At 41.7% G+C, this 23,807-nt stretch overlaps 1 protein-coding gene across 3 annotated transcripts in view; it reads left to right on the forward strand.

Annotated features, from left to right (window-relative positions):
* The window catches only part of CRIM1 (cysteine rich transmembrane BMP regulator 1), a 189,615-nt gene that overhangs the window by 122,926 nt on the left and 42,882 nt on the right, over positions 1-23,807 (forward strand). For all 3 annotated transcript variants that reach the window (XM_044261765.1, XM_044261764.1, XM_044261767.1), the window contains 2 exons: positions 15,425-15,553; positions 23,287-23,443. In XM_044261765.1, the coding sequence (XP_044117700.1) occupies positions 15,425-15,553; positions 23,287-23,443 (286 nt within the window). The remainder of the gene's footprint in view (positions 1-15,424; positions 15,554-23,286; positions 23,444-23,807) is intronic.

Here is a 23,807-nt window from a genome sequence, read left to right on the forward strand (position 1 = left end):
AATCGAGTCGACTCCTCTTACAGATCTCCGTCTTAGCCGAGTGAGGTGACATACCCTGATAAGGGTTTCCTCGACCAGAGTCTCGAATGCTGATTAGATGAAGAAAGAAGACCATTAGAATGCTTCTATTTGAAAATACACTCTGAGAATGGAAAGCATTGTTTTAGATGGGTGTGTTTGGCACATCTGGTGGGCCCAGATGTCTGCAGGCGAGTTGGCCCAGTCGGCTTCAAGTTGACCGCCTAGCTTGCTGATGGGCACTGAGCTCTCGTCAACTTCCCAGGGCAGCTACGGGGCCTTCCAAGACTGGTTTGTGAACCCTGGCTTCATGTCTCTGCAGTTCAGCCCCTGAATCCAGAATCACAGAGTTTGAGTGCAGATCCTACAAGGCTAATGCTCGCTGTCACATTGAATGTGCTGCTTTTGAGACCTGCCTTGCGAGTATATAGATGCTGCTGCCTTATAATTTCAGCCAAAATTGTTTTTTACTGTCACAATTCAATATTGAAAATGCTCTAATTTTTTTGCCCCGATAACGTCAGATATAAATGCTGCCTATGCTGATTCTTAATGTCAGAAAGAGACCCTAAGATCACAGTACTATTTTCTATAAAAAAAAAAATCTGTTGTATACTTAAGGGTAGATAAGGTGTTGGGGAGGGACATTCTGGCTCTAAGGCATATGTGACATACCCTGGATGACTCAGTAAGAAAAATGCAAGAAATGTGAACAGGTGTGAGGCCAGCTTGGCTCCCACACCTGATGCAAGAGATAAGAATTACATTGTCACTTGAAGTCTTGATGTCAAGCCTGTTCATCTTGGGCTGTGGTTGGACCCCACCCAGGTGGCCACTGTGAGCCGAGTGTTCTTCAGGCCCAGTGTGTGTGGTCGCCTGCTGGGAGGATCTGTTTGTTTTGATGACCTGGGGGGTTTCAGACCCAACACCAAGAGTATCACCTATCAAAAATTAGAAACAATGTGGGTAATATTTAATAAGGTAATATTCAGCATCACGACTTAGGTTACCAGTAAATAAATTCCATGCTTGTGGTTGGACAGACAGCTAGTTTCTTTCTACTAGTTCTCTTTCTTTGAAACAAAAGCAAATGTATCTCCCATCTCAGGAAATCAAAGAGTTATTTGTAGCTTATCAAAGCTAGATAATGGGTATATAAAGGTCTGTCATATTGTTTTATCTGCTTCAGTATTTTTTTTTAATTTCCATAATAAAAGCTGGAAATAAGTGCTATTTATTGAGTTATTTTATGAAACTGAATGGAGTTTCAGACTGTCTAATAATTCTGCTAACCCGGAGTAAGCCAACTCTGTAGAAGAATAAAAGATTCCCTGTGCATTGATTCTTCCTGAATCTCTGGATTTAGGACAGAATGTGATTAAACCAGACAATCAACCATCTTTCTTCCTGGCACCTGGCTTTCTCGGATCTCTTACTTGGGTAATCCTGATCCTACTTGGGACAATGCTGAAGAACGTGAGGCTTTTCTTGACCTGTGTGGCTTGAGTAAGCCACTTCAACATCAGCTCACAGAATAGAGCGAATGCTGAGTCCCTCTGGAGGGCTGGAGGGCTGTCAGCGGTCACACATACTGTCCTCCTTCTCCTCAGACCTCACTTTATAGAAACACCCTATTCTTTCCCATAAATGCTGATGATATCATTTGAATCAAGCCGCCCTTCAAATGAAATTTTTACTGGGCTGCCAGAAAAGTCTGTACCAGGCACATATCTGGGTGGGAATTCCTTAAAACAAGAAAAAATGTTTCCAGCCCTGCCCATAATACTTCCTCACTGAACAGTATCTCAAATGATTAAGCTACTGCTTCTGTGGCAAGGAGTCAAACATAGTTTGGCTGACCCAAGAGGCTGTGAAGTCAAAGACACCGCAAGGTCACATGATATTAACACTCTGGTACATCAAACAGGGATCAAAAATCAGTTTATGGGTGGTATTGTTTCATTGCCATCTATGGTGCTATTATTAGTAGGCCAAGAATAATAAAATCCTCATAATATCTCAAAGACTGTTAGGCATGCTGTTTCATCCTTTAACTCTAAGTGTCCTGGAAACCCGCTCCATAAATGGGAATTAAAATATAGCACAATCTATTTTTTAGCTTGTCCAAATAAGGTCCTGTGTTGGGTCACAAATGCATAGCAGAGGCCTTGTGTTAACCTAGGTAGGTATTTAACCTAAAGCATCAAAAATTTTTCTTGGATGAATTTCATGGTATTTTTATTTTCTCCAGTCATTTACAATAGCTTTAGATATTTCAAATACCATGAGAATGTTATTATTGAGAACATCTTGTGAAACCCATTATTAGAAAAACCTCTGCCTCTGAAGTTACAGTTTCCCGTCGTCCTGGCTATTAAGCATTTTCCTGTGGATGTGGCCTGCGAGGGGCAGGCTGCTCTTTATTTCTCCTGCTGTCCACTTCCCTTACCTAAAAGGGCACTACTGCTAGGTGTCCACTAATTTTCCTACGTAGATAATAATTGAATCTCATAGTTCAGACTTGGGCCTGCTAATTTTCATCTAATCAACAGAGGCAGGAAAACATAGTCTGGAATGCTAACTATGTGAATGAAAAATATTTAGTCATTCTTGAAATGATAGGAATGTTTTTCCAACAAGCTTAAATAAACACAATCTCTACTGAGACTGTGTTAAACTTTTTTTGGATAAGAGACAACTCTTAGGCAACCAAACAGAAGTTAATGAAGGTTATTAAGAAACATGCCCTTCAGAAAAGGCTCATGGACGTTTAAAAGAGAAAGATTCCGTTTTCTTATGGTACAGGCATTGACCCAGAAGTAGCAGAATTGGTTTTCTTTTAGCGTTTGTCAGCTTGTTAGAATTTAACATTTTAACGAGTAATCACATTGTCTAGCTTTTCAGAGATTTTCTGCTTTACCTAACCATGACGCTCTTTAGACCGTCTGATTTTAGTATCCTCAGCTTCCTCTCCTTTCACTGCTGACCTCCGTTCTAGACAATGGATCTGTCTCAACACACTTGTTTTAAAGCACATGACAGCCCTTTTCATAGGAAGCATGTTTGTTGATACCCATACAAGGTCCAGTGATCAAGTAGCAAAATTATTTTTAGACATACCAAGATTTACATATCTAAGTGAAGTGTTTTCCTTTCAAAATAGTTTTATGGGAAAACTGCACAATTTCCTGCAGAACTACAGTCGTTCAAAATATTTTTGGGATTTCTCTGTGGAAACTGGTGTCGGAGCCTGTGGCCTATCCTTTTGAACGCCCTTAGCTTCGCAGACCCCTGACTTTCAGGGTTTATCAGCCTCTAGGAAACAGCCAGAGTCACTCACGTGCAAGGTCTGGTGAAAAAAAGTGGATGATCTAGCTTGGTAAAGTCGTTCAGAGGAAGCAAAAAGGGACAGTAAAATAAAGGCACATTATCTTCTATGACATAGTAATTTGCTCTGAAAAGCAACTGCAAAGAGGAGTTTCAAATGGAATTTTAACATGAAAAGCCTATCAGCACAAGCATATAGCCTCTGAAAGGGAGTGCTTTTAGCAATAACACTTATTTGTAAGTATAACTCCTGGTGTATTTATTTTAAAAAAAATTCACTTATGGCATAGTATTTTTTATGACTTCTACAGGCTAGAAGCATTTATTTAAGTGGCCATGTATTATAACATTTTCATGAAGTTCTCCATTCAAATATATTTTCGAATTAGACTAAAATAATTTCCCTATAGAAATAACTCTTTTAAGAGGAGTACTGCTTCCTACATGATTTGTTTTTAATATCCTAGCTTTCTAACTCCGCTTCTGGTGGTATCGTTTTAAACTATTTCAGTGTATGGTCTTCAGTTGATCTTATAAGAACAAAATGATGTCCCATTATTTAATACATGAGGGTCAGCTTCAGAGACTGTAACCCAGTGAATTGTTTTAGAGGCCCTCTTTAGAAGTATTTTCTGTGCTGTGTCTGTCTAATTATTGAAGATAAAATGTCACTCAAGTGTATAAAATGTCTGCTACAGTATTATTGTAAAAAGGAAAAAAAAACCCTGCAAGAATGAAAATGTCTGCTGAAAAGTGTCTCTTGGCCATTTGTGGATCTTCCATTAGAGGTAGCTGCTGAGGGGGCAGGGAGCAGGATCACACCGATGTACCCCATGCACACTGGGACATCTGTAACCAGGGGCCCAGCACTGCCACATCTTGGTCCATCTTGGTCCAAGGGTCCTACCATCAGTTTGATAGAAATTCAGTAGGTAGGGGGCACCTGGGTGGCTCAGTGGGTTAAGCCGCTGCCTTCGGCTCAGGTCACGATCTCGGGGTCCTGGGATCGAGTCCCGCATTGGACTCTCTGCTCGGCAGGGAGCCTGCTTCCTCCTCTCTCTCTCTCTGCCTGCCTCTATGCCTACTTGTGATCTCTCTCTGTCAAATAAATAAAATCTAAAAAAAAAAAAATGAAATTCAGTAGGTAATAAGGGGTAATTAATGTTGAGTGCTTTTTTGAAATTTGTCCGAAACACAAGGCGATAATGATTCCGTGGCATTTTCTTTTTTAAATTTGAGTTGAATTATTAGCAGTTAGACCATATTTGTACTTAACGTTTTTATCTACAGAATATCTATTTACACACTGAGTGAATTTTACTTTCATACCTGGATTTATCATATTTGTTTGAAACAGAGCCCAATTCAGGTGGCCAGACCACCGGAGACCACAGAATTTAAAGCTGGTCACCAATCGAAAATAAGACTCAGGACAAGGCTCTAGCTCTTACTGTGCTGCTCCGCTGTGAAACATAGTCAGGAATCCCCAAGAAAGTTCATAGGCCAACAAGTTCTTGGTCCCTGGGGAGCCTCCGAGTGCTGAGCCCCTCTAGGTTTGGCTTTTCACCTTGGCTGCTGGAGCAGACTGAGAGCATAGTCTGTGAGCCTCGTCCCCAACCTGCCAGGACCTCACGGCATGCACTCCGGTGCTGGCCTCCTCACTGGCTGCGGTGAATTCTTTTCTACTTAAAATTTACCTTGGCCCTCGTTTCCTCACTTTAAAAAAGTGTACATGCATGATAAAAATTTGAGGCTGCTTTGGATCTGCTTTGGAATCAAGCAAGAAGGTATATTTAATGTTTGTTGAGATATTTGGCACCTGCCATTAGCTTATGCCTGTGCCTTGTATTTATTTGGTCCTGACGCTATTACCTTGGCCATCAGTAGGAAGACAAGATATGATGTTCTTCTTTTTCACCTTCATTAGAAAGCTGTTGCCCTGCACATTAGCTCACTTTCTAAAACAATCCAGGGAGTCTCTATTTTATTAAAAATTTCATCTAAAAAATGCTTAGCAATGATAATAAACCATTTGCGATGGCCATTGGCCTCATAAATGAGAGGGATCAGCAAGTTCAGATATTTTCAAGATCATGACTCTTTTATCCTTTCTGGGAACTAAATTTTGGAAAGATCAGACAGAGATTTTAGGCCAGATTAATTCAGTAGGGATGCTCGACTGAGCTTGTTCTATTATTTGAAAGAGAGACCCCCAGTATTGTTGTTAAGAAAGTACCAGTTGAACTGTCTCTTACTGTTGACGTAAGTCTTATTCGGTCCCACGTCTGAAACTAGGATCTGCTCATCAAAGACAGCTTTTAGAGATGGGTCTTCTGGATCCTCTTGCAACGGGAGAGTGGCAGAACTACTGGCAAAGCTACCAAAATATTATTTATTTGCGTTTGCCCTCCTCCCCAAAGATCCAGCAAGGCCCCCATCATGAGAGAGGAAGAACGGGGTCAACCAGGCACACAGGACGATTGTCTCCACTCACACTGGATAAGCTGATTATGAAGAGATTTCTGTTCTCTTCGAGACATCATGGACACAGTCAAAATGTGGAACAATGATATCAGACTGCCACTCAGCAGATGTGAAAGGCGCCAGTGGCTGGTCACTAACACGCTCCAAAGCTTACCAGACCATATGAAAGGATGTCATGGACCAACCCACGTCCTAGATGCTTTTCATGTTATCACTGGAGATAGAAAAGGATGCTTAGGGTACAATGGACAGGGTTCAGAATGCCAAAGCTGTGGCCATACCATTTATCAGCTAAACATTGAAGGCCTGCAAAAGGGCACATAATTCATGTACTCAGCCATCCTCGGAGACCAGGTCAAGCTCCAAAACAGGCAGGATGGAACAGCAGTTCTAGCAACAAGTAATATCCACGTAAAACCTAGAGTTTGTCATCCCCTCTTTATGATCTTATTTGAGCCTCACAGTGATACAGTGACATTGGAATAGCGGATATTCCCATTTTATAGAAGCCCAAAGAGGTTCAGCACCACATGTGAGATAGTGAGAGAAGAGGGACTCCGGCTAAATCTCTTGACTCCAAGTCCGTGTCCTTGGCATTGCTTCTCTTCAGACCCCCATTGTGAGAAGGGAGAGGCTGAGGAAGGTAAGTTGGTGAATGTGGAAGTGCTTGACCATCATGGCTCAGATTCAGAAGCCATTCTTGCTCCTGGCTCTATTCTTAATGCAGAGACCCAGTTACCGTCATTCCAACCTTTGATCCTGTTAGTTTTCCTGAGCCTCCATCTGGCTCAGGAATTTGGACCTTGCTGTTTGACCTCCAGGAAAGCACATTGAGGCTGCCCAGGGATACGGGTCCCACCCGAGGACATGCGATGTGCTCTCCCTAGCTGTCTCTTTGCTCACGCGGTCACCCTCTGCCCAGCCTCGTCTCTCCAGGCGCTGAGTCCTGACCAGTGGCACGCATGTGCCCCCTGAGGAAAGTAAGTGGGCTCCAGCCGCCGGGCCCTGAGATGACATCATCAGTGCTCCTTTGCATTCCGGTTTTCGACTCATCCCTTTTCTCCTTCTGATTTTTGCTGACCTTTGTTTCCATCGCAAGGTAAATTTGCTGAGCACTCGGCAAGAGTGCCCATTCTTCATCCCCTGCGAGTTGCGTTGCTGAACTGAGTGCGTGCCCAGCTCTTTTCAGGACCATTTTGATAAGGCTTTATTCATACGGCACCGTTGGTGAATTGAGATAGTCCTAGAAGTGAATTCCCCACATAACTGAAATTTGGGGTGTCAGATTTTACATTAAGAATTTTGAGGGGGTTGAGGCACCTAGGTGGCTCAGTGGGTTAAGCCTCTGCCTTTGGCTCAGGTCATGGTCTCAGGGTCCTGGGATCGAGCCCCGCACCGGGCTCTCTGCTCAGCGGGGAGCCTGCTTCCCCCACACCCCTCTCTGCCTCACTCTCTGTGTACTTGTGATCTCTGTCAAATAAATAAATAAAATCTTAAAAAAAAAAAGAAGAAGAAGAATTTTGAGGGAGACCTACAATGCTTTGCCACTTGCCTGCCTTCTCGAGCCAAAGATCCAGATCACAAGTTCACCTAGTTTAGGCCGCTGAGTGTCATCACAGGGTTTCTCACAGAGAGTGCTTGGGTTTGGGGACTTTCAAGAGAGTCTGGTTCACAGCCGCCTTCTGATCTAGCTTGCTGCTCAAGAGAAGCTCATTTATTGAGCATGCACTATGTGTAAGGGACTGCTGCAGCAATGAGAATCCTAAGGGACTTGCTGTCCAGTCCTCCAGAAGGTAGGAAATTAGAGATTGAGCCTGTTGAGGACAATACTGAATGGGAGCCCTTCTTCATCAAAAAAGTGTGCCCTGACTTTCCGTGCTCAGGCATCTTTGTTCTTCTTTATTCATTCATTTAGCATGACTGTGGGCCAAGTACTAGGCTTAGTGCTGAGGCAATTGTTCCTAACGCAGGGACTTTTCCTCTCTGGTCCTCAGCCATTTTCCAGAGGGTTGGGCTGAGATACCAAAATTCTGACCACCTGACACACCCCACTTCAAGACAGCTCCTAAACACATACACAAATGTATTTATAAATATGACCCATTATTTCTGGTTAATGATTGCCAAGATCCATCCTCTAGGAAAATAATATAATAATAAAACATAAGACAAGTTTAAAAGATCCAAATTATTGTTGGAGTCCAGTCATTTTGTGAAAGCTCTCAAGCTGAATTCTTGGAAAAAGACATCTTCTCTATAAAAAAATTTAATTTGTCTTTGGTGGTCTTTTTAACAATAACCTCAGAATCCTACTACTGTCTTTTCCTATTAAATATGAGATTGGTGGGGCGCCTGGGTGGCTCATTGGGTTAAGCCGCTGCCTTCGGCTCAGGTCATGATCTCGGGGTCCTGTGATCGAGTCCCGCGTTGGGCTCTCTGCTCAGTGGGGAGCCTGCTTCTCTCTCTCTCTCTCTCTCTGCCTGCCTCTCTGTCTACTTGTGATCTCTCTGTCAAATAAATAAATAAAAAATATGAGATTGGTAAAGGAAGAAAAATAACTGGAACAGCCAAGTTCCTTGAAAAAAGCATACAAAGTTAATAAATAGATCTAAAGTAAATATGTGGTCATTTCTCTATCTGACCATAAAATAATACAGATCTTGGGGACATTTTCACACCATTCATCTTAAAGAAACTGCTCTGTGATAAGTACTTTAAAAACTACAAGGATGTAGGTGTTGTTATGAGAAGTATATACAAAGGAAAAAAGGATCACTACGTGTGTAATGGCAGAAAGAATTTGAAAACTCCAGCTGTAGATGTTTTTCCATGACTTCATGAGACTTTTGTAAATACACATCCATGCCCCATGGAAATCCCCACCTTCCAGATTAGGGGAGTTTTGTATCCTCAGTCTGTCTCTTCTCATGATCTACATGAATAGTTTCCCCTCTAGCTTCATTTGGGAAAATTTCATCTTGATAGTACTTCTCTTCCCAAGCTGAAATTATGTTGACAATTTGGTGATTTATTGGGATGGTTTTCTGACTAGTTATGGTCACATTTGAAAAGCCACTGTGGTAACAGAATGACATATGAAGACACAGTAAAGCAGATAAGTTATCTCCTTTGGTTCTGTCTTGTCCAACTTTATCTCCAGTTTTATGGTCCTGGCCAGGCGCCCAGTAACTAGTGGGCTCCAGGACCTGATAGATTTAGCCTTAGAAAGTGAGTGACTCTTTGGAATTTTCCCACTCATTAACTGTTCACGTAGCTTAGCCAAGACCAGCCAATCAATCAATCAGTCAATAATTTTTTAAGAATCTTAAGAGAGTGCTTGAATTAGGACTGAAAAAAGAACGTAATTGTTCATCTCTGTCTCTCAACAGTCGAGTAAGCAGGCTTATGAATTTGCAAAGAACCATGTAACCTTATGCAAATCATTATCAAAGTCCAAAGACCACAAGATCAAAAGCAGGGGTAAATCAGATACAGATATCTTCATGTATCTTGTTACGCTTCTACTTGAAATTTTTTTTTTAAAGATTTTATTTATTTGACAGACAGAGATCACAAGCAGGCAGACAGGCAGGCAGAGAGAGGGAGAGGAGGAAGCAGGCTCCCCGCAGAGCAGAGAGCCCGATGCGGGACTCGATCCCAGGACCCCAAGATCATGACCTGAGCCAAAGGCAGCGGCTTAACCCACCGAGCCACCCAGGCGCCCCTACTTGAAATTTTTTTTAACTTAGGAAAGAAATGTTAAAAACTGCAAAATGTAAAAAACTGTAAAATATAAAATGTAAAAAAATCTACCTTTTTTAAGAATCTGCAGATAGTGAGGTTTTTTTCCCAGAAAAGCTTCTCTTAGTATGTGTGTGGGCACGCACGTGTATACACTTGGGCATGCTAGTGGCACTTGGGTGCTGGTAGGCAGCTGTTGCCCACAGCCCGGCCCCCAGCCCAGCCGCACACCCGGGCCGCCGCAGGGTGAAGCCACACCCCTAGAGATGGTCGAAGTCTGGAACTAGAGTTGATTACCTCCCTGTCGGAGGCCGTGCTTTAGACAGACTCAGGAGGGATGACTCTGGATGTCCTCCACAAGTACTTTTCCAGAGTCACCCACCCATACTCAAGAGCTACTAATTGGCTGTCAGCCTTCCCAGAGTTGCTAATCAGAAAGAGTGCTTCACACCTTTCTCAATGGAGATAATTAGTATTATTTGCAGGAGATAAACAGCTTGTAGTAATCAAGGTAATGAGAAAAACTTTTTATGCATTATTTCAAAACCAGAAGTTCAGTGGATTGATACAGATTAGACCCCAAGTTAAAAGCGTCTATTAACATGTTCATTTAAGCTATAGCCCCTCAAAATAAAAAAACTGGTGATTATATAAATTATTTCAGGAACAAATTCACATTACTATTACACACTTTAACTGAAGATCAGATTACATTCCTTTTCATTCTTTTTTTGTCCCATATGTGTTAAACTATCTGATATGACAATAGGACTGATATTAAAACTTTAAATTGACATCTTTAAAGGTTATACTAGGTTTCAACTTCCCTTTCTTTTTGGAGAATTTTCCACAAAATAACAAAAAGCAAGACAGTAGATTAGATTGCTTAACACATATATATCTCCTGAATAATCAAATATATCTAATTTATCGGTCTAGTGCTATGGCCTTGGAGTTAAAATAATTATTCTTTTTAAACTTTGTACTCCTGATCAAATTAACTGGGACCACAGAGCCTGAGCATCTCCATTGAGTGGATACACTTACTCTAGGAAATACACGAACATCCATGTAAAATATCGGTGGTGTTCTTCAGAAACTTAGTTCCTGAGGCTCTCTACATCTTGAAAAATATGAATGTTTTCCTGGAAATATTTTTACTGGGAAGGGCTTTGTTGGGCTAAGATATGAAAAATAGTAACCCCTAAATTTTAAATAAATGTAAAATAAAAAGTTAAGGTGTGTTTATGTTATTGCGTGTTATAACAGGTCTCCTTCCAGCATTTTGTTCTCTAAGGCGTAGGATGAGAATCAGTGGCCCAGCACCTGCACTCCAGACCCAGTCCCAAGGGTTCTGGTAAAAATAGCCCTTCTGGACAGTGTCAGGTGCTCAGAGAGAGTCTTTGCAGACCACTCAGGAAGACAGCGGCCTGAGGGGAGCAGCGGTCCTCCACTGAGACGCGGGGTAGGGGACAGCAAGCAAACTGGATGCAGACGTAACAAACACCCATTTCTGTTCTTTATTGCTTCTAGGCTCAGAAAATATTTCTAGAATTCTTCTCCACAAAGACGCTGTTCCAGGGTTCCCTTTAGAGATAGTTGTAGCCAAAGACAGTGAATTCCTGCTGTTTCAAGCCTTCTTCCTTTGGAGGACATTAAGGTATTTCTTTAATTCCTCAGCTGATTCAGTACAAGATGTGGAATTCCAGGCTGATCCTGTAGGCAGCACCTCACTGAACTTCCCCTTGCCAGGTGCCAACCTTCGTGAAAATATTTGCTCTATCTCCTAAATGAGGAGATCTGAGACCGTTTCTCTCCTTTGAAAGGGGCCCACTAACACGTCTTTCCCCGGCCAGTTTGAAGGGAGACAGTTTTCTTTGCTCCGAGCAACAGGTATCATATACCAAGATGCATCTTTGTCTCTAGACATCTTGGCAAAACGTCCATTTAACTGATAATCCCCAGACCTGCCAAGGGCACATCACCACCATCATCCTTTTAGAAAGGCATGTACTCTCTGGCCTTTCCTCTCAGTATCCCTTGTAATATAAGATCATAGAAATGCAGGATTTACATGAGAATCTTCTGGTGTTCAGGCCAAGACTCATCAAGATATTCTCCGTGTTCAGAACACCGTTGTGCAGACCAAGCGTGAGCTAGTCACAGTCCCCGACAAACGCAGTTCAGGGTACTCGAACAAGCAGCTCACACACATTGCTCACATGTCACCAGCACTTCCTTGAGCTTCTTTATGTGTATGCTTTAGAAATAATCATATTATGATACCATGATTTTAGATTCTTTAAAGTTACCTCTTCCCACCCCAAGAATTTCCTGGGATAGAAACTTGGCAAACAATCTAACTAACTTTTGGTCACTATTCTGTAAGGACTTAAATGTAACATTGATTTTTTTTTTTTTTAATAGATTACCATATGATACTGGGTAGCTATCTGAGGAGAGTATCCACAGTAACATTGATTTTTAAATGCTCCAATTCAGGATGGTATCGGATGTGTCTCTCTCACTTTGGAGTTCATTGTTAGGAAGAAGAAATTGAATTGCAGTGGTCTTTCTTTCCCCAAACACTGCTGTGATGTTGGTAAAAGGACCACTTCTGAGATTACATGTGAATGTTTTGAACTGAGAGCAGACTCTCAGTTTGTTTATGATAATGTCAGATCTCTTACTAGATAGTTTATAGTTGCATATTCCTGTTGTCATGTTGTTCTTAGAGAATCTAACCAAAATACAGAGAGGGCCTCACAGGGTAGGAGACTGGGCACTACAATGTTGAGAGAATGATGGAAGGGACTAGCATGCAACGCATGACTTCAGATGAAATGTTAGACAGCTCGTGGTCTACAGATGTGTCTCTTACAGATCAGCATTTCCTCCAGTGACCCAGGGCAATGGCAGTAAGTACCCCACCCCAGTCATGCATCACTACCCTCAAAAGGCTTTTAAAATTTGTTCCAGTGTGTACTTGTAAAGGAGAACAATACTTATTTGTTAAATGTCATAAAACGAGAGGACAAGTGTTAAAATACTATATTGAGTATATCACAGTGAACGTTGTGGTGTTCAGCCAACCTCTTGAGGGGAAATTGAATAGTTCTGGATTAATTGATAATTTTCGTGAGTAAATGGTTTTGTTGAGGGTTTTTTTGTGTGTTTTAATATTAAATATTGAGGGAGACATAATTTGAAATGTATACACTTCCAATTTCTTCCATCTAATGTATCATAAATGAAGGGGAAGCCTAACTTTAAAGGTACAAAATAGTTTTTTGTTCTTGCCTTCTACACATTATCTGAGACTTGGAGGACATCCAGTAAGACTTGTCTTATCTGAAATATTTACCAGTACCTAATAAACAGCCCTTCTCTGCATTTTCTTTTCATTTGTTAAACTGAACAAAAGTTATCATCCTGAATGTTGTGGGAAAACAGACTCAGTGTATCTCCTCTCCTGGAGAAATGTGTGCTTGGTGGACTCCTGTGACTGTCTCCTTAGCTGATGAAGCTGTTTGGATAAGGCGTGGGACATTTCAAGTCAGTGTTGTGGTTCTGATCCTCAAGCCACCCATTTCTTTTTTTTTTTTTTCCCTGACTTTCTAGCCACAGATCACCATTCTGATTTTATGCATTAAACAAAATAAGTATGGAAAGTAGCATTTACAGCACTGTCCTCCTAACAAATCCCTAAAATTCACTACCTTGTGATTTTTATGCATTCCCAGGATCGGTGTAATCTGCCCAAATATATTTTTCCATAATAGATTTTCTGAAGGCAAAAGTCATTCATGAACTTAAATGTCAGGTAAGAACACAAGGTTTTTGGTCCAAGTCGATGCGCTCAACACTTCTTCACCCATAGCCATTTCCTAAAGCATGAACACAGATTTCAGAATCCAGCCCTGATCTTTGCCCTCAGACCTCTAGCGCGTAGACCTCTAACTCCTTTCTCTGTGGGATAATCTAGAGTATAGTTACTTGAAGGTGATACAGGTCCTCTGTTCTGTCTGACATTTGTGGTTGGACTAATGTTGACAAAACATTGGCTGTCTTGTGGCTGAAGGCTGAAATGGAATCAGTATTTTGGGTGACTAATAACAGTGGTGATAAAAGAAAGACCATATAGGTTCGAAAACCAAAGATGTTGACAGTAAATTTTACAAGAATGTCAGAAAGTGGCACAGCTGTGTTTAATTCACAGCATCATAAAACTTGCCTAAACTTAAATGACTTTTTGAGGTTTACAGTTACCTTTCAGAAAGGATACGTTGAGTGGCGGAAGGAAATTAGAAATTTTACAGTGGCGGGAAGTTCACATCAAAATTTCAGGGTGATGTTCTTCACACTGTGTTGCAGTAAAAATAGAGAATGTGCTACACCCTCTTCATATGTATTTTTGCAGGGAGAATGCTTATCAAAGCATCTCTTGAGGAAGTCATCGTTGCCCACTACCTGTGAAGAGCTGAATCATTGGCCTCTTTTAGCAGATGGATAAAAATTTAGAACTCTTGATCTTAGCAGTGGCAGCTAAAATACTTATTTTAGTCTCTCTTCCATGGTAACGGGAAACGAAACTAGAGAAGACAGTGTGAACTAATGGATAGAGTGTTGAACAGGAGGTCAGGAACCTCTGTTCTGTTCTATTCCCAGCCTGCTACTGGGTTGCTATGTAAACTAAGATAAGCCAGTCACCCTCTCTGCACCTCATATTTTCCATTTGTGGAAACATAGGTAGAGACATTCCGTACTTCGCTCTTCACAAAGATACTGTGAGCACCAGCTTCCTCTGAAGAAGTTCATAGTATCTTTTGGTTAAAAAGAACTACAGAAATAGGTCAGTGGCCCTGTTCCTTTTTGATGACACCCTGACCACCATCTCATAGAAGTTGTCGCCTATCTGAGCTGCAAAGCAAGGATCATTACAATGGGCTTTGTACTGCGTGGAAACCAAGATTGCGACCCTGGAGCCGGAATGCCAGGGTTTGAGTCTTGGGTCCATCACGTGCTAACTCTACAAGCTGGGACAAGCAAGCAATCCTAGATTTCCTCATCCATAAGATGGGGAAAATGAGAGCACTCATCTCCGTGGAATGGGACAAAGCTTGAGGCATTTTAAAGAGCATTGCAAACATATGGACCCATAATGCACTTTACAGAAGTGTCTAATGACTTTCATCGCCAGGACAAATCTTCATTATTATCATGGCATGGAAGGTAAAGCATCACCTTTGGTGTTGGTGTCTTCTAGGCTTTTCTTCCCAGAATGGCCGCTCGCTCTTCCTGCTGACGGCTTGTGTCTGACTCTGCCACTCCCATTGGCCCTGGGCCCCGAGCTCCTAGTCACTATTATCCATCATACCTGTAATAATTGAAGGAGTGTCCCATGGAAGATAGGAAATCCAGATTTCAGAAGAGTTGCAAAATGGAGAGATAATTGACAGTTGGAAGCTATGTCCTGATTTTTACAGAAGGTGAATGCAGAAAACACCAAGAGGAAATAGAAGAATAGTTAACAATTTACATGTTGTTGATTTAACCTCTCCTGTCTGCTTTCTATAGTGGTAACCATCAGGGAAGTATAGCGGGAGGGTACCAAGAAATAAATAAATTACTCAAACATAAAGAAAAAGAGTTTTTTGGATTTTCAAAAACCTAAATAAAAATCTTTCTGTTTCAGGGATTAAAAACATTAGGAAAGTATAAAAGTTTAGGGTTTGATGAAAATTATTGATTTTTTTTTTTGGCAACTTACTGTAGTGTGGGATTTCAAAGATTGAATAGTGTCTAAGAGGTAATCATATGTTTCATTGATTTTTTTTTCTCTTTATATTATTAGAACCAACCTACATCACAATTGATCCGCCTGCATGCGGGGAGTTATCAAACTGTACGCTGACAGAGAAGGAGTGCGTTTATGGTTTCAAACTTGATCACAATGGTTGTCGAACCTGTCAGTGCAAAAACAGTAAGTATACAGAAGATTGTGCCTTTTTTTCTGGGCCTAATAGGGTACTGTCAAAGCATATTATGTGATTGAATATCTTTTTCATTCCTATTGATGACATTCCCTTAGCAACCTGAAAGAAGAAAAGAACATTTATACCTAACACCCCCAAATACGTAGTCATTTGGAGGGAAAGAGGTACTCCTTTATTCTTCCTTGTGTTCAGATACTCCCTCCTGTCCAGCTGCATCACGGGGGCAGCCCCCCAGGCTGTGGAGGACACGTCTTTCTAACCCCCCAGTCGGTGCTATCTCTGACACCATTGCTGGGGTCATCTAGTGACAAGGCGGTCACCCGCACAGAGGCTGTCACATACCACGTGTGGCAGCCATAATTCTCAGAATGTGCCTCATACTGTTTATCCCAGCTCTCTTCCATGTAAATTCCAATCATGTCTCGGGCCCTGCCCTCTGAAACTCTAGCCAGAGTACATTGCATTGCTCCCAGTGGGGGGTTGGGGGGAATGAATTGCCCTTCATGTTTAAAATGATTTTGAATCCCCCTGAGTCTTCTGCTACAATAAACATCTTCAGTCCTCTCAGCCATTATTACCTAGTTTTTAGAACTTTCTTGGCCCTTTCCATCTTTGACGTACGTACAAACCGTCACTATCTTTATGTCAGTGTGTGGCCCAGAAACAAACAGAATACTTCAGAATTTGATCTGATTTGCGCAGTGCTGTGGTGTGGCCTAAGTTTGCATTAGCCCTTTGAATTACACATTATTGGGCAATCCTGAGTTGACAAGTTGCAGAACCTATAGGTGCTTTTTACATCAGCTGCTGGTAGGTGGTTCTTCATTCGTTCTGTATTTTAATATTTAACTTTTTTTTTAATGATACAAATACAGGGCCAAATTAAACAAGAAATTATCCTGAGAATTTTAAACCATTTTCCAACTATTTGGAATGTTTTCAAATCTTCATAATGTGATAAGCATAACTTGAGCGTCCTCACCCCAACTACTGAAGGAGAATAAGTTGTACAGAACCAAGGACAGATCCCCATTGCACAGAAGACCTTCCTGCAGAATGAAGCATAATCCTGCCTCCCTCAGCGAGGTCCCTCAGCCAACATGTCAGCTCCGTCTCCACACGAAAGTCTGGAAACACTCCCATCTACATCTTCTCTGGCATCAAAACACACTGTATTTGTAGCACTCTTTTGCCGAAACCCTATTTTAAACATAAAATGAAGTTAGTGGGGCACGGCTTGTTCTTCATGAACCTACAGCGACTCCTGGGTGGTCATTGCTTTCCTTGCTCACAAATCAACATGTTTAACAGTTCTTTCCGAAGAACTTTCAGTTGGGAATGTCCAGCTTGGTTTCTGTAGTTTTGGAATCCTTTGTCCCTTTTGAATTAACATCTGGTGGCCTCCTTGAGTTTTCTGAAATCTCTTTTTGTTCCCTCTGATCTCTCAAACATAGACAGTGCTTCTATAATAAGCAGGTTCTCCATGAGCCTCTGGATATAATTATTCTGGGCTCCGAGCCTTGGAATTACTTATGTAGATAGATGCTTACTTTCTGATTTATTAGTTATCTTGGGCTTTATGTCCTCTTAACCTTAATTACCTAGCACTTTCTTTTATAAGAATACTTCTGATGAAGAAGACAGACACTGAATAGGAGTTGAGTAATTGAGTTTTTTTCCATTCACTTGTCCCCATCACTCTGCCTGCCTCCTGGCATTGGTGCTAAAACAGAGTTTACGAAACTGTTGTTGGGACCCTGGTAGTTACCATCTTTAAATGTCCTAGAAGCCTCCACGCATCAGGGCTGTCCTGTTTGGAAAACTAAATTCGTTAGGGAGCTGTCTTGGCATCCACGTATGCCTGTGTAACTGGCCAACTTCGTTGTTGTTGTTTTGATACCAACGTAATTTGTATTGTATTGTGAAGAGTTTATATATTAACAGTTTTCAACTCTCTTGAGCTACACACCTCTCTGATCATGGGAGCATACCCGAATTTTTTTCTGAACTTTTAAAGTCTAAAAATACAGATTTCATCGTGTCTGATCTCCCCGCCTCCCACCTTCACCTGGGCTTTGCTGTTAGGAACTTTTTCACCACGTGGTTATGCTTATATAAGACCCCTGGCACTTTACAAAGAGCCCTTTGTAGTTAAGTCCAAAGAAACGATTTTCCTCCAGTTGTCATTGAAGCGAGTCAAAAGTGGATCACTGGCTTTTTGCAGGGTGGCTGTTAGGAAAATTCTGCTCTGCCTGTCTGCAGTCGTGTTGCCTTCCGGCTTTGTGACAGGAATGTGCGTGTATACTGACTGCCTGGCACCTACAGTACATTAACATGCCAGAAGAGATAGGTACGGGAGACTGTTGCATTTTGTGTCAGTGGTTTGGTTTTTTCTTTTTTTGTTTTTTTAAGATTTTATTTATTTATTTGACAGAGAAATCACAAGTAGGCAGAGAAGCAGGCAGAGAGAGAGGGGGAAACAGGCTCCCTGCTGAGCAAAGAGCCGATGCGGGGCTCAATTCCAGGACACTGAGACCATGACCTGAGCCGAAGGCAGAGGCTTAACCCACTGAGCCACCCAGGTGCTCCTGTCAGTGTTTTTTTTAATATAAATCTTTATTGGCTGTTCATTATATGCAAATTTTACTTAGTTGGAAAATAGATCTCTGGTCTTTTCTTCTTTCCCTCCTCCTTCCTTTCTTCTTCTGCCTCATGTAATAGAGCACCTGCCAAGTTCTTGGTCCTGTACTTGGTGTTCATGCCACAAATGTGAATACAGTATAAGATGTCCTCCTGTAACCAATACACTAATGAAATATCACCATTTCAAGTCAAATTCTGTAACTTACAAATCCTGTGAAAAGGAGGCTTTGGTCCTTTTCATCCAGGCACATGTTCGCACCAAAGGTGGGAAGGAACGGACCCATCTCCCAGGGCCTTGCTGGGCGCTTAGTTGAGCCAGTGAGCAAGGAGCCATCAGAATTGGGGACGCCATCGGACATCATTCTTATTTAAGATCCCCTTCTGTGTTCTTGCCATTCTGACCACATATCCATTTTATCAAACTGAGATTCTTGACCTGGGTTAGTCTTTTGCCGTCTCACTTGCTGCCACCTGGTACCTAAGGACATAATTAAACACCAAGTGGCATTTGTTGGTTTGTCTGTATCCTACAGAAGCGTGGTCATCAAGCAGTCTGTTCTCACTCCTGTGTCGTTAGTGACCTGACACCTCTGGAAGCCACACCTTTAGGAGGGGAGTCAGTAAACCAAACTGCCCAGATTGTTAGTTGTCAGATCCCCATCAGTGTTCACCCCTCACTCCCCTCCCAGGCTCCGGCAGGAGACTGAGCCACATTTCGCTGATCATGACAAGTCCCTTTACTTCTCAGAGCCTCCGTGTCCTCCTCTGTAAAGGGCAAATAATAATACCCAACTAATGGGCTATTCTGAGGACTGAGTAAACTAATGAATGCAAAACTAGCTTTACTAGCCAACATATGGTAATTGTTAAGCTGTTTACAGAAAATGATCGCTGTTTTACAATCCATCCACTTCTGAGTCCGCGCAGGCTGGCTGATTTGGAAAGCCCCCGGCTTCCCCACCTTTGCTCCAATACAAACCTGCCTCTGGTTCTTCCTGTCCTCTCAGGACACTCACACAAACAACTTCCCCTTCACCTTTTAATTTTAACTGTCAGATACTCTCATTCTCTTTAACCTAGTTTTAGAAAAAGGAAACTTCCTTGCACTAAAAGATGGCATAAGTGTGTTCTCTTTCCCATTGCAGCTACTTGATAAATACTGAATTTGTCTGGATTTTTCCCCTACATAATTTTGTTTGCATCCATCCAACAAAACCCATTTCACATGCTGTGGCCCTAACCATCCATACCCCAGTTTTCTCTTAGGGATTAGACCTTGTTTATATAAACCACAGGCATCAAGATTGCTTAAAATCAGACCATTGCCCAACAGATAGAAATTTCTCCCCTGTTCACTGCTTTATTATTCATTCACCCTTTTTTCATCTAGCATTTGTTGACTGCCTACCATATGCCATGTACTTAGGGATATGAAAAAGATAAAAATGGACTTTATCTTCAACTAATAAGAGGCTGTAATGATATTGCGGTTTAAGCATATTATACACAACCACTTTAGATCGAAACTTTTAGATTGAAATTAAAACCCAGTGTTAACAACTCCTTCAAAAAATAAATGGGAGATATAGGACAAAATATTCTCTTGTGTGAACATACCATAGCTTTGCTACTTTAACCTGTAACAAATAACATTCTTATACCACTGCCCAGCAAAGTAATACATCAAAGGCATACAGAGAATTTAAATTATCCCTGACTCATTTTCCCATATTTAGAATAAAGAAAAGAAATATAGGGGCACCTGGGTGGCTCAGTGGGTTAAAGCCTCTGCCTTCGGCTCAGGTCATGATTCCAGGGTCCTGGGATCGAGCCCCACATTGGGCTCTCTGCTTGTTGGGGAGCCTGCTTCCCTTCCTCTCTCTCTGCCTACCTCTGCCTACTTGTGATCTCTGTCTGTCAAATAAATAAATAAAATCTTTAATTAAAAAAAAAGAAATATGGTAGAAGACGTTTAAGTACAAGAGCTACAAAAGTTAAAACTAAAATCATTTCAGTATACTATTAGTAACCTAATTCTTTGTTGATACAAGCTATTAATAACATTACTTTTTCACTGAATAGACACGCTACACTTCAGCTTACAGTGTGAACTATATGTAGTAAGTGACATCTGTATCAATTAAATGCCATCCATCTTCTGGCATCTTGTTTTCTACAACTTTAAATCAAGTGGATTTGACTGGATTATTTTTAACTTCTCTTCCAGTTTTAACATTTTGTAATTCTATAATAATGCTTTTATTTAGAAGCTGATGTAGGCATAACAAATTAATGGTAGCCAGAAGAGGAAGCCTTCCTACTTTTCATGAGAAACTTACCTTAATCTGGCATCCAGGGAAGGTTGTGGCAACAAATACAGGGAGGCAGACTCCAGGCTTCCATTTCGTGATGACTCAGAGCCAAAGTCATAACTGAAGCTCAGGTTCAAGACTGGGACAAGCATTTGTAGTGTTGCATTTCTTTATTTAATCATCTCAGCACCTTTGTGGTGTTCCTGACTAACAGATTAGTGGGAATTGCCAGTGTCCACAAATATGGACAGAGAAGGGACACTGTCACGTTGGGTTCCAAATGTCGTTACGTGGTACTCGCTTAACCTGAAAGACAGGTACAGTTGTGTCATATTTTGGCCCCGGGAGCTAACAGCACTTTTTCTCCAGAGTAAACAGAGTTGACTGCATAGCTGCTGTCTGCTGACTGTGACGCACAGGCTATGTTCTTTGCCGTTACTTATCACTTTCTCTTCAGTGGTAATTCTCCGCAATAGATTAGGAAGCATTTTTAGATCTCAGTAAAGTCATAATGCTAAAAAATTCTGAACGTAAGGCCACCATTCTTTCTTTCTTGCTACCTTGAGTGGTATGCTAAAGCTCTTCAGACAAACTTATTAAAACCCCACTCACCTATAAATAAAGTATTTCTTCTTGGTTCTGCTCTTTATGTAAAGGTTTGCCTCGATGATACATTTATCATTGAAATGATACATTTATCAAGAAAAATTCGTAATTGATACATGGACCTAGGACCACCTTATAGTCTTTAATATTCTTCCTTTCTGAATTAGAATATGGTATTTTGAGATGTGTGGCAGGTGCCAGAGTTTTCGAAGATTTTAAGTACTAGCAGAGTAAGTTTTTCCATTTTGTTGTTTTTCTTTTTCTATGGCAGCCTGGAGAGTGGAGGAGTAAATAGCAAGAACTTTGATCGATTCATTCATTCAGCAAATGTTTATTGAACATTCATTCCAAGCTAAACACCATGATGGCACATAGGCTGTATAAAGAAAGAAAATAAGTCCCTACCCCAGAGCCCTCTTCTGATAGGGAATAGAACGGAGACAGGCCCGGTCCACAGTGCTGTGACTTAAAAATTCATGGAATAGAGAAATAGGCTTACAATTTTGAATTCAGTATCAGAGGAAAAAAGGTGGCTGTGAATGTCTTCTCCCTCCTTCATCATCCCTTAATGACGGAAAGAAAGGAAAACTGATGACCTTTCAAGTCCTATAATTACAAAATTTTAAATGAGCCATTTAGAATTTTGCTTTTAAGGTTGCAAATTAGTAATCAGTTGCTTCTCAGTGTGATATAGACCCACAGGGTTATATTAAATATGTGTAATGAAAGGTTTATGATCAGGACAGAGTAGAAAATTATACCATAAATCACATTTTCCTCTCTAAAAGATAGCAGATTAAATGTTCGTGTGTTGCCAGCTAAGATTCACAAAAAGATGCTCTCTTAAAATATTTGTGCAAAACCTGAACCCATCTCACCTATTAATTGTAGTTCAGGGTCTAATTTTACATGATAAACAAGGTTTGCGTGTGGAGGGGATACATGCGTTCTCTTTTTCTTAGTAACATGCATTATTTACAACATATACGCTTTAAGGGCATCCAAATAAAATACAGATTTGTTATTCTGACAAAAATAGTCCTCTTCTTCCCACCTTGCTGGCCCACACAGAGCAGTAATCAAACATTGCTGCGCTCTTGCCGTCACTGTGTCAGCCTCTTTACATTTGATTGACTTCCAGACTCTGCATTCAATGCAGACGGGCCACAGGTTGCTTCGGCACACCAGCCCGCATGCTTCTCTCACCTGAACGTTTGTGTTCGCTACGTCACCCTGCAGAGCCCTACCTCACACCTTTGGAAATCTTCCTAGAAGACATTGGTGAAGCTGATCTCTCTAGTACTCCCTTTCACCTGCCACCGTGGCTCCCCCCCCCCCCGCCCCCGCCTTGTTTAAATTCTAAAATAATGTTACTGCTCACTAACGGGACACACATCACACCAAACTCTGCTAGGAGTGGAGAGTTTGAACATTTCAGATAGTGGATAAACTTTAATGTAGACGTTTTGGCACATAACACTTTTTAGTCAATTAGGCCTATCCAAAGACGTGCTGTTCGCAGGGCGGTGGATATCAAAATGAAACACTGACTGTTTCACTTTGTATCATGTTATTAGACTTGTTTCTCTTTAAAGAAATGCTTTAGGCGGCATACAGTGTGCAGTGTCCCAGGATCATATGTAAAACTCCTAAGAGAAAACATTGTGTGAACAGTGAAGAGTGTGTGTTATCCTGAGTGTTTAGTAGGAGCAAAATATATAATGCCGTTGGGGTGTAAGTGTCTAACTCTCACATTTTAACAGTAAATGGTGATCAGTAGTTTGAGGAACTCATAAGAGCAAGTTTCATGAAAAAACAGCACTCTGTCTCATCCACACCTCCGACTGTCCTTACCGGCCTGCTCTTGAGCACCAGATGGAGATGCGCTTCAGAAATCTATTTTTCTGGGCTTTATTTTCTGGATTCTGGACTAGTACCAAGACGTGGAGTTACGTTGGGATTACCATGGAATGGCGGCTCCATAACTTTTAAGCATTCCTCATGCCATAGTGCAGTCCAGTATACAGTCTAGCATATAATGTAGGCTGTACAGTCCAGGCTAGCATTCGCGTCTGCGGAAGAGGACCGGAAGACTAGGGGCAGGTCCCGACGTGTCCACGAGTTCACCAGCACCTCACACCCTCCGCCTCTCTTCACAGGGGAGGAGCTGTGCTCGGGCCTCAAGCGAGGCTGTACCTTGGACTGCCCCTTCGGTTTCCTGACCGATGCCCACAACTGTGAGATCTGTCAGTGCCGCCCACGGCCCAAGAAGTGCAGACCCATAATCTGTGACAAGCATTGTCCGTTTGGATACCTGTAAGTACTTCCTGACCCAGAAGCTCTCTTCTTAATTATCCGTAACTTAAGGAAACGTCCGAACTTATTTTTGTTAATTGTCTCGTGCGTGTGTGACGGGATCAGGGATGCGTGGAGTCCAGAAGACCTGTGCTCCTTTGTTCAGTGAGTCAGAAAGCAGCAAGGGGCGGGTTTTACTCTTACTCTTTGATGAAAGTGGGCCAGAGACTCGTTCTGCCACTGTCCTCTGGGCCTCTTCTGTGAGACTTCCTCATGGCAGGGGCCTTTGGACAGGGCCTGGGGCAATGGAATTGTCATGAGACCCGAGTATTGCACGTGCCGCAACTTTTCATCACTGTCCCAGGGACTGTAGGGCAGTAATTTA

The sequence above is a fragment of the Neovison vison genome, chromosome 8 (assembly GCF_020171115.1).
Source record: "Neovison vison isolate M4711 chromosome 8, ASM_NN_V1, whole genome shotgun sequence".
NCBI lineage: Eukaryota > Metazoa > Chordata > Mammalia > Carnivora > Mustelidae > Neogale > Neogale vison.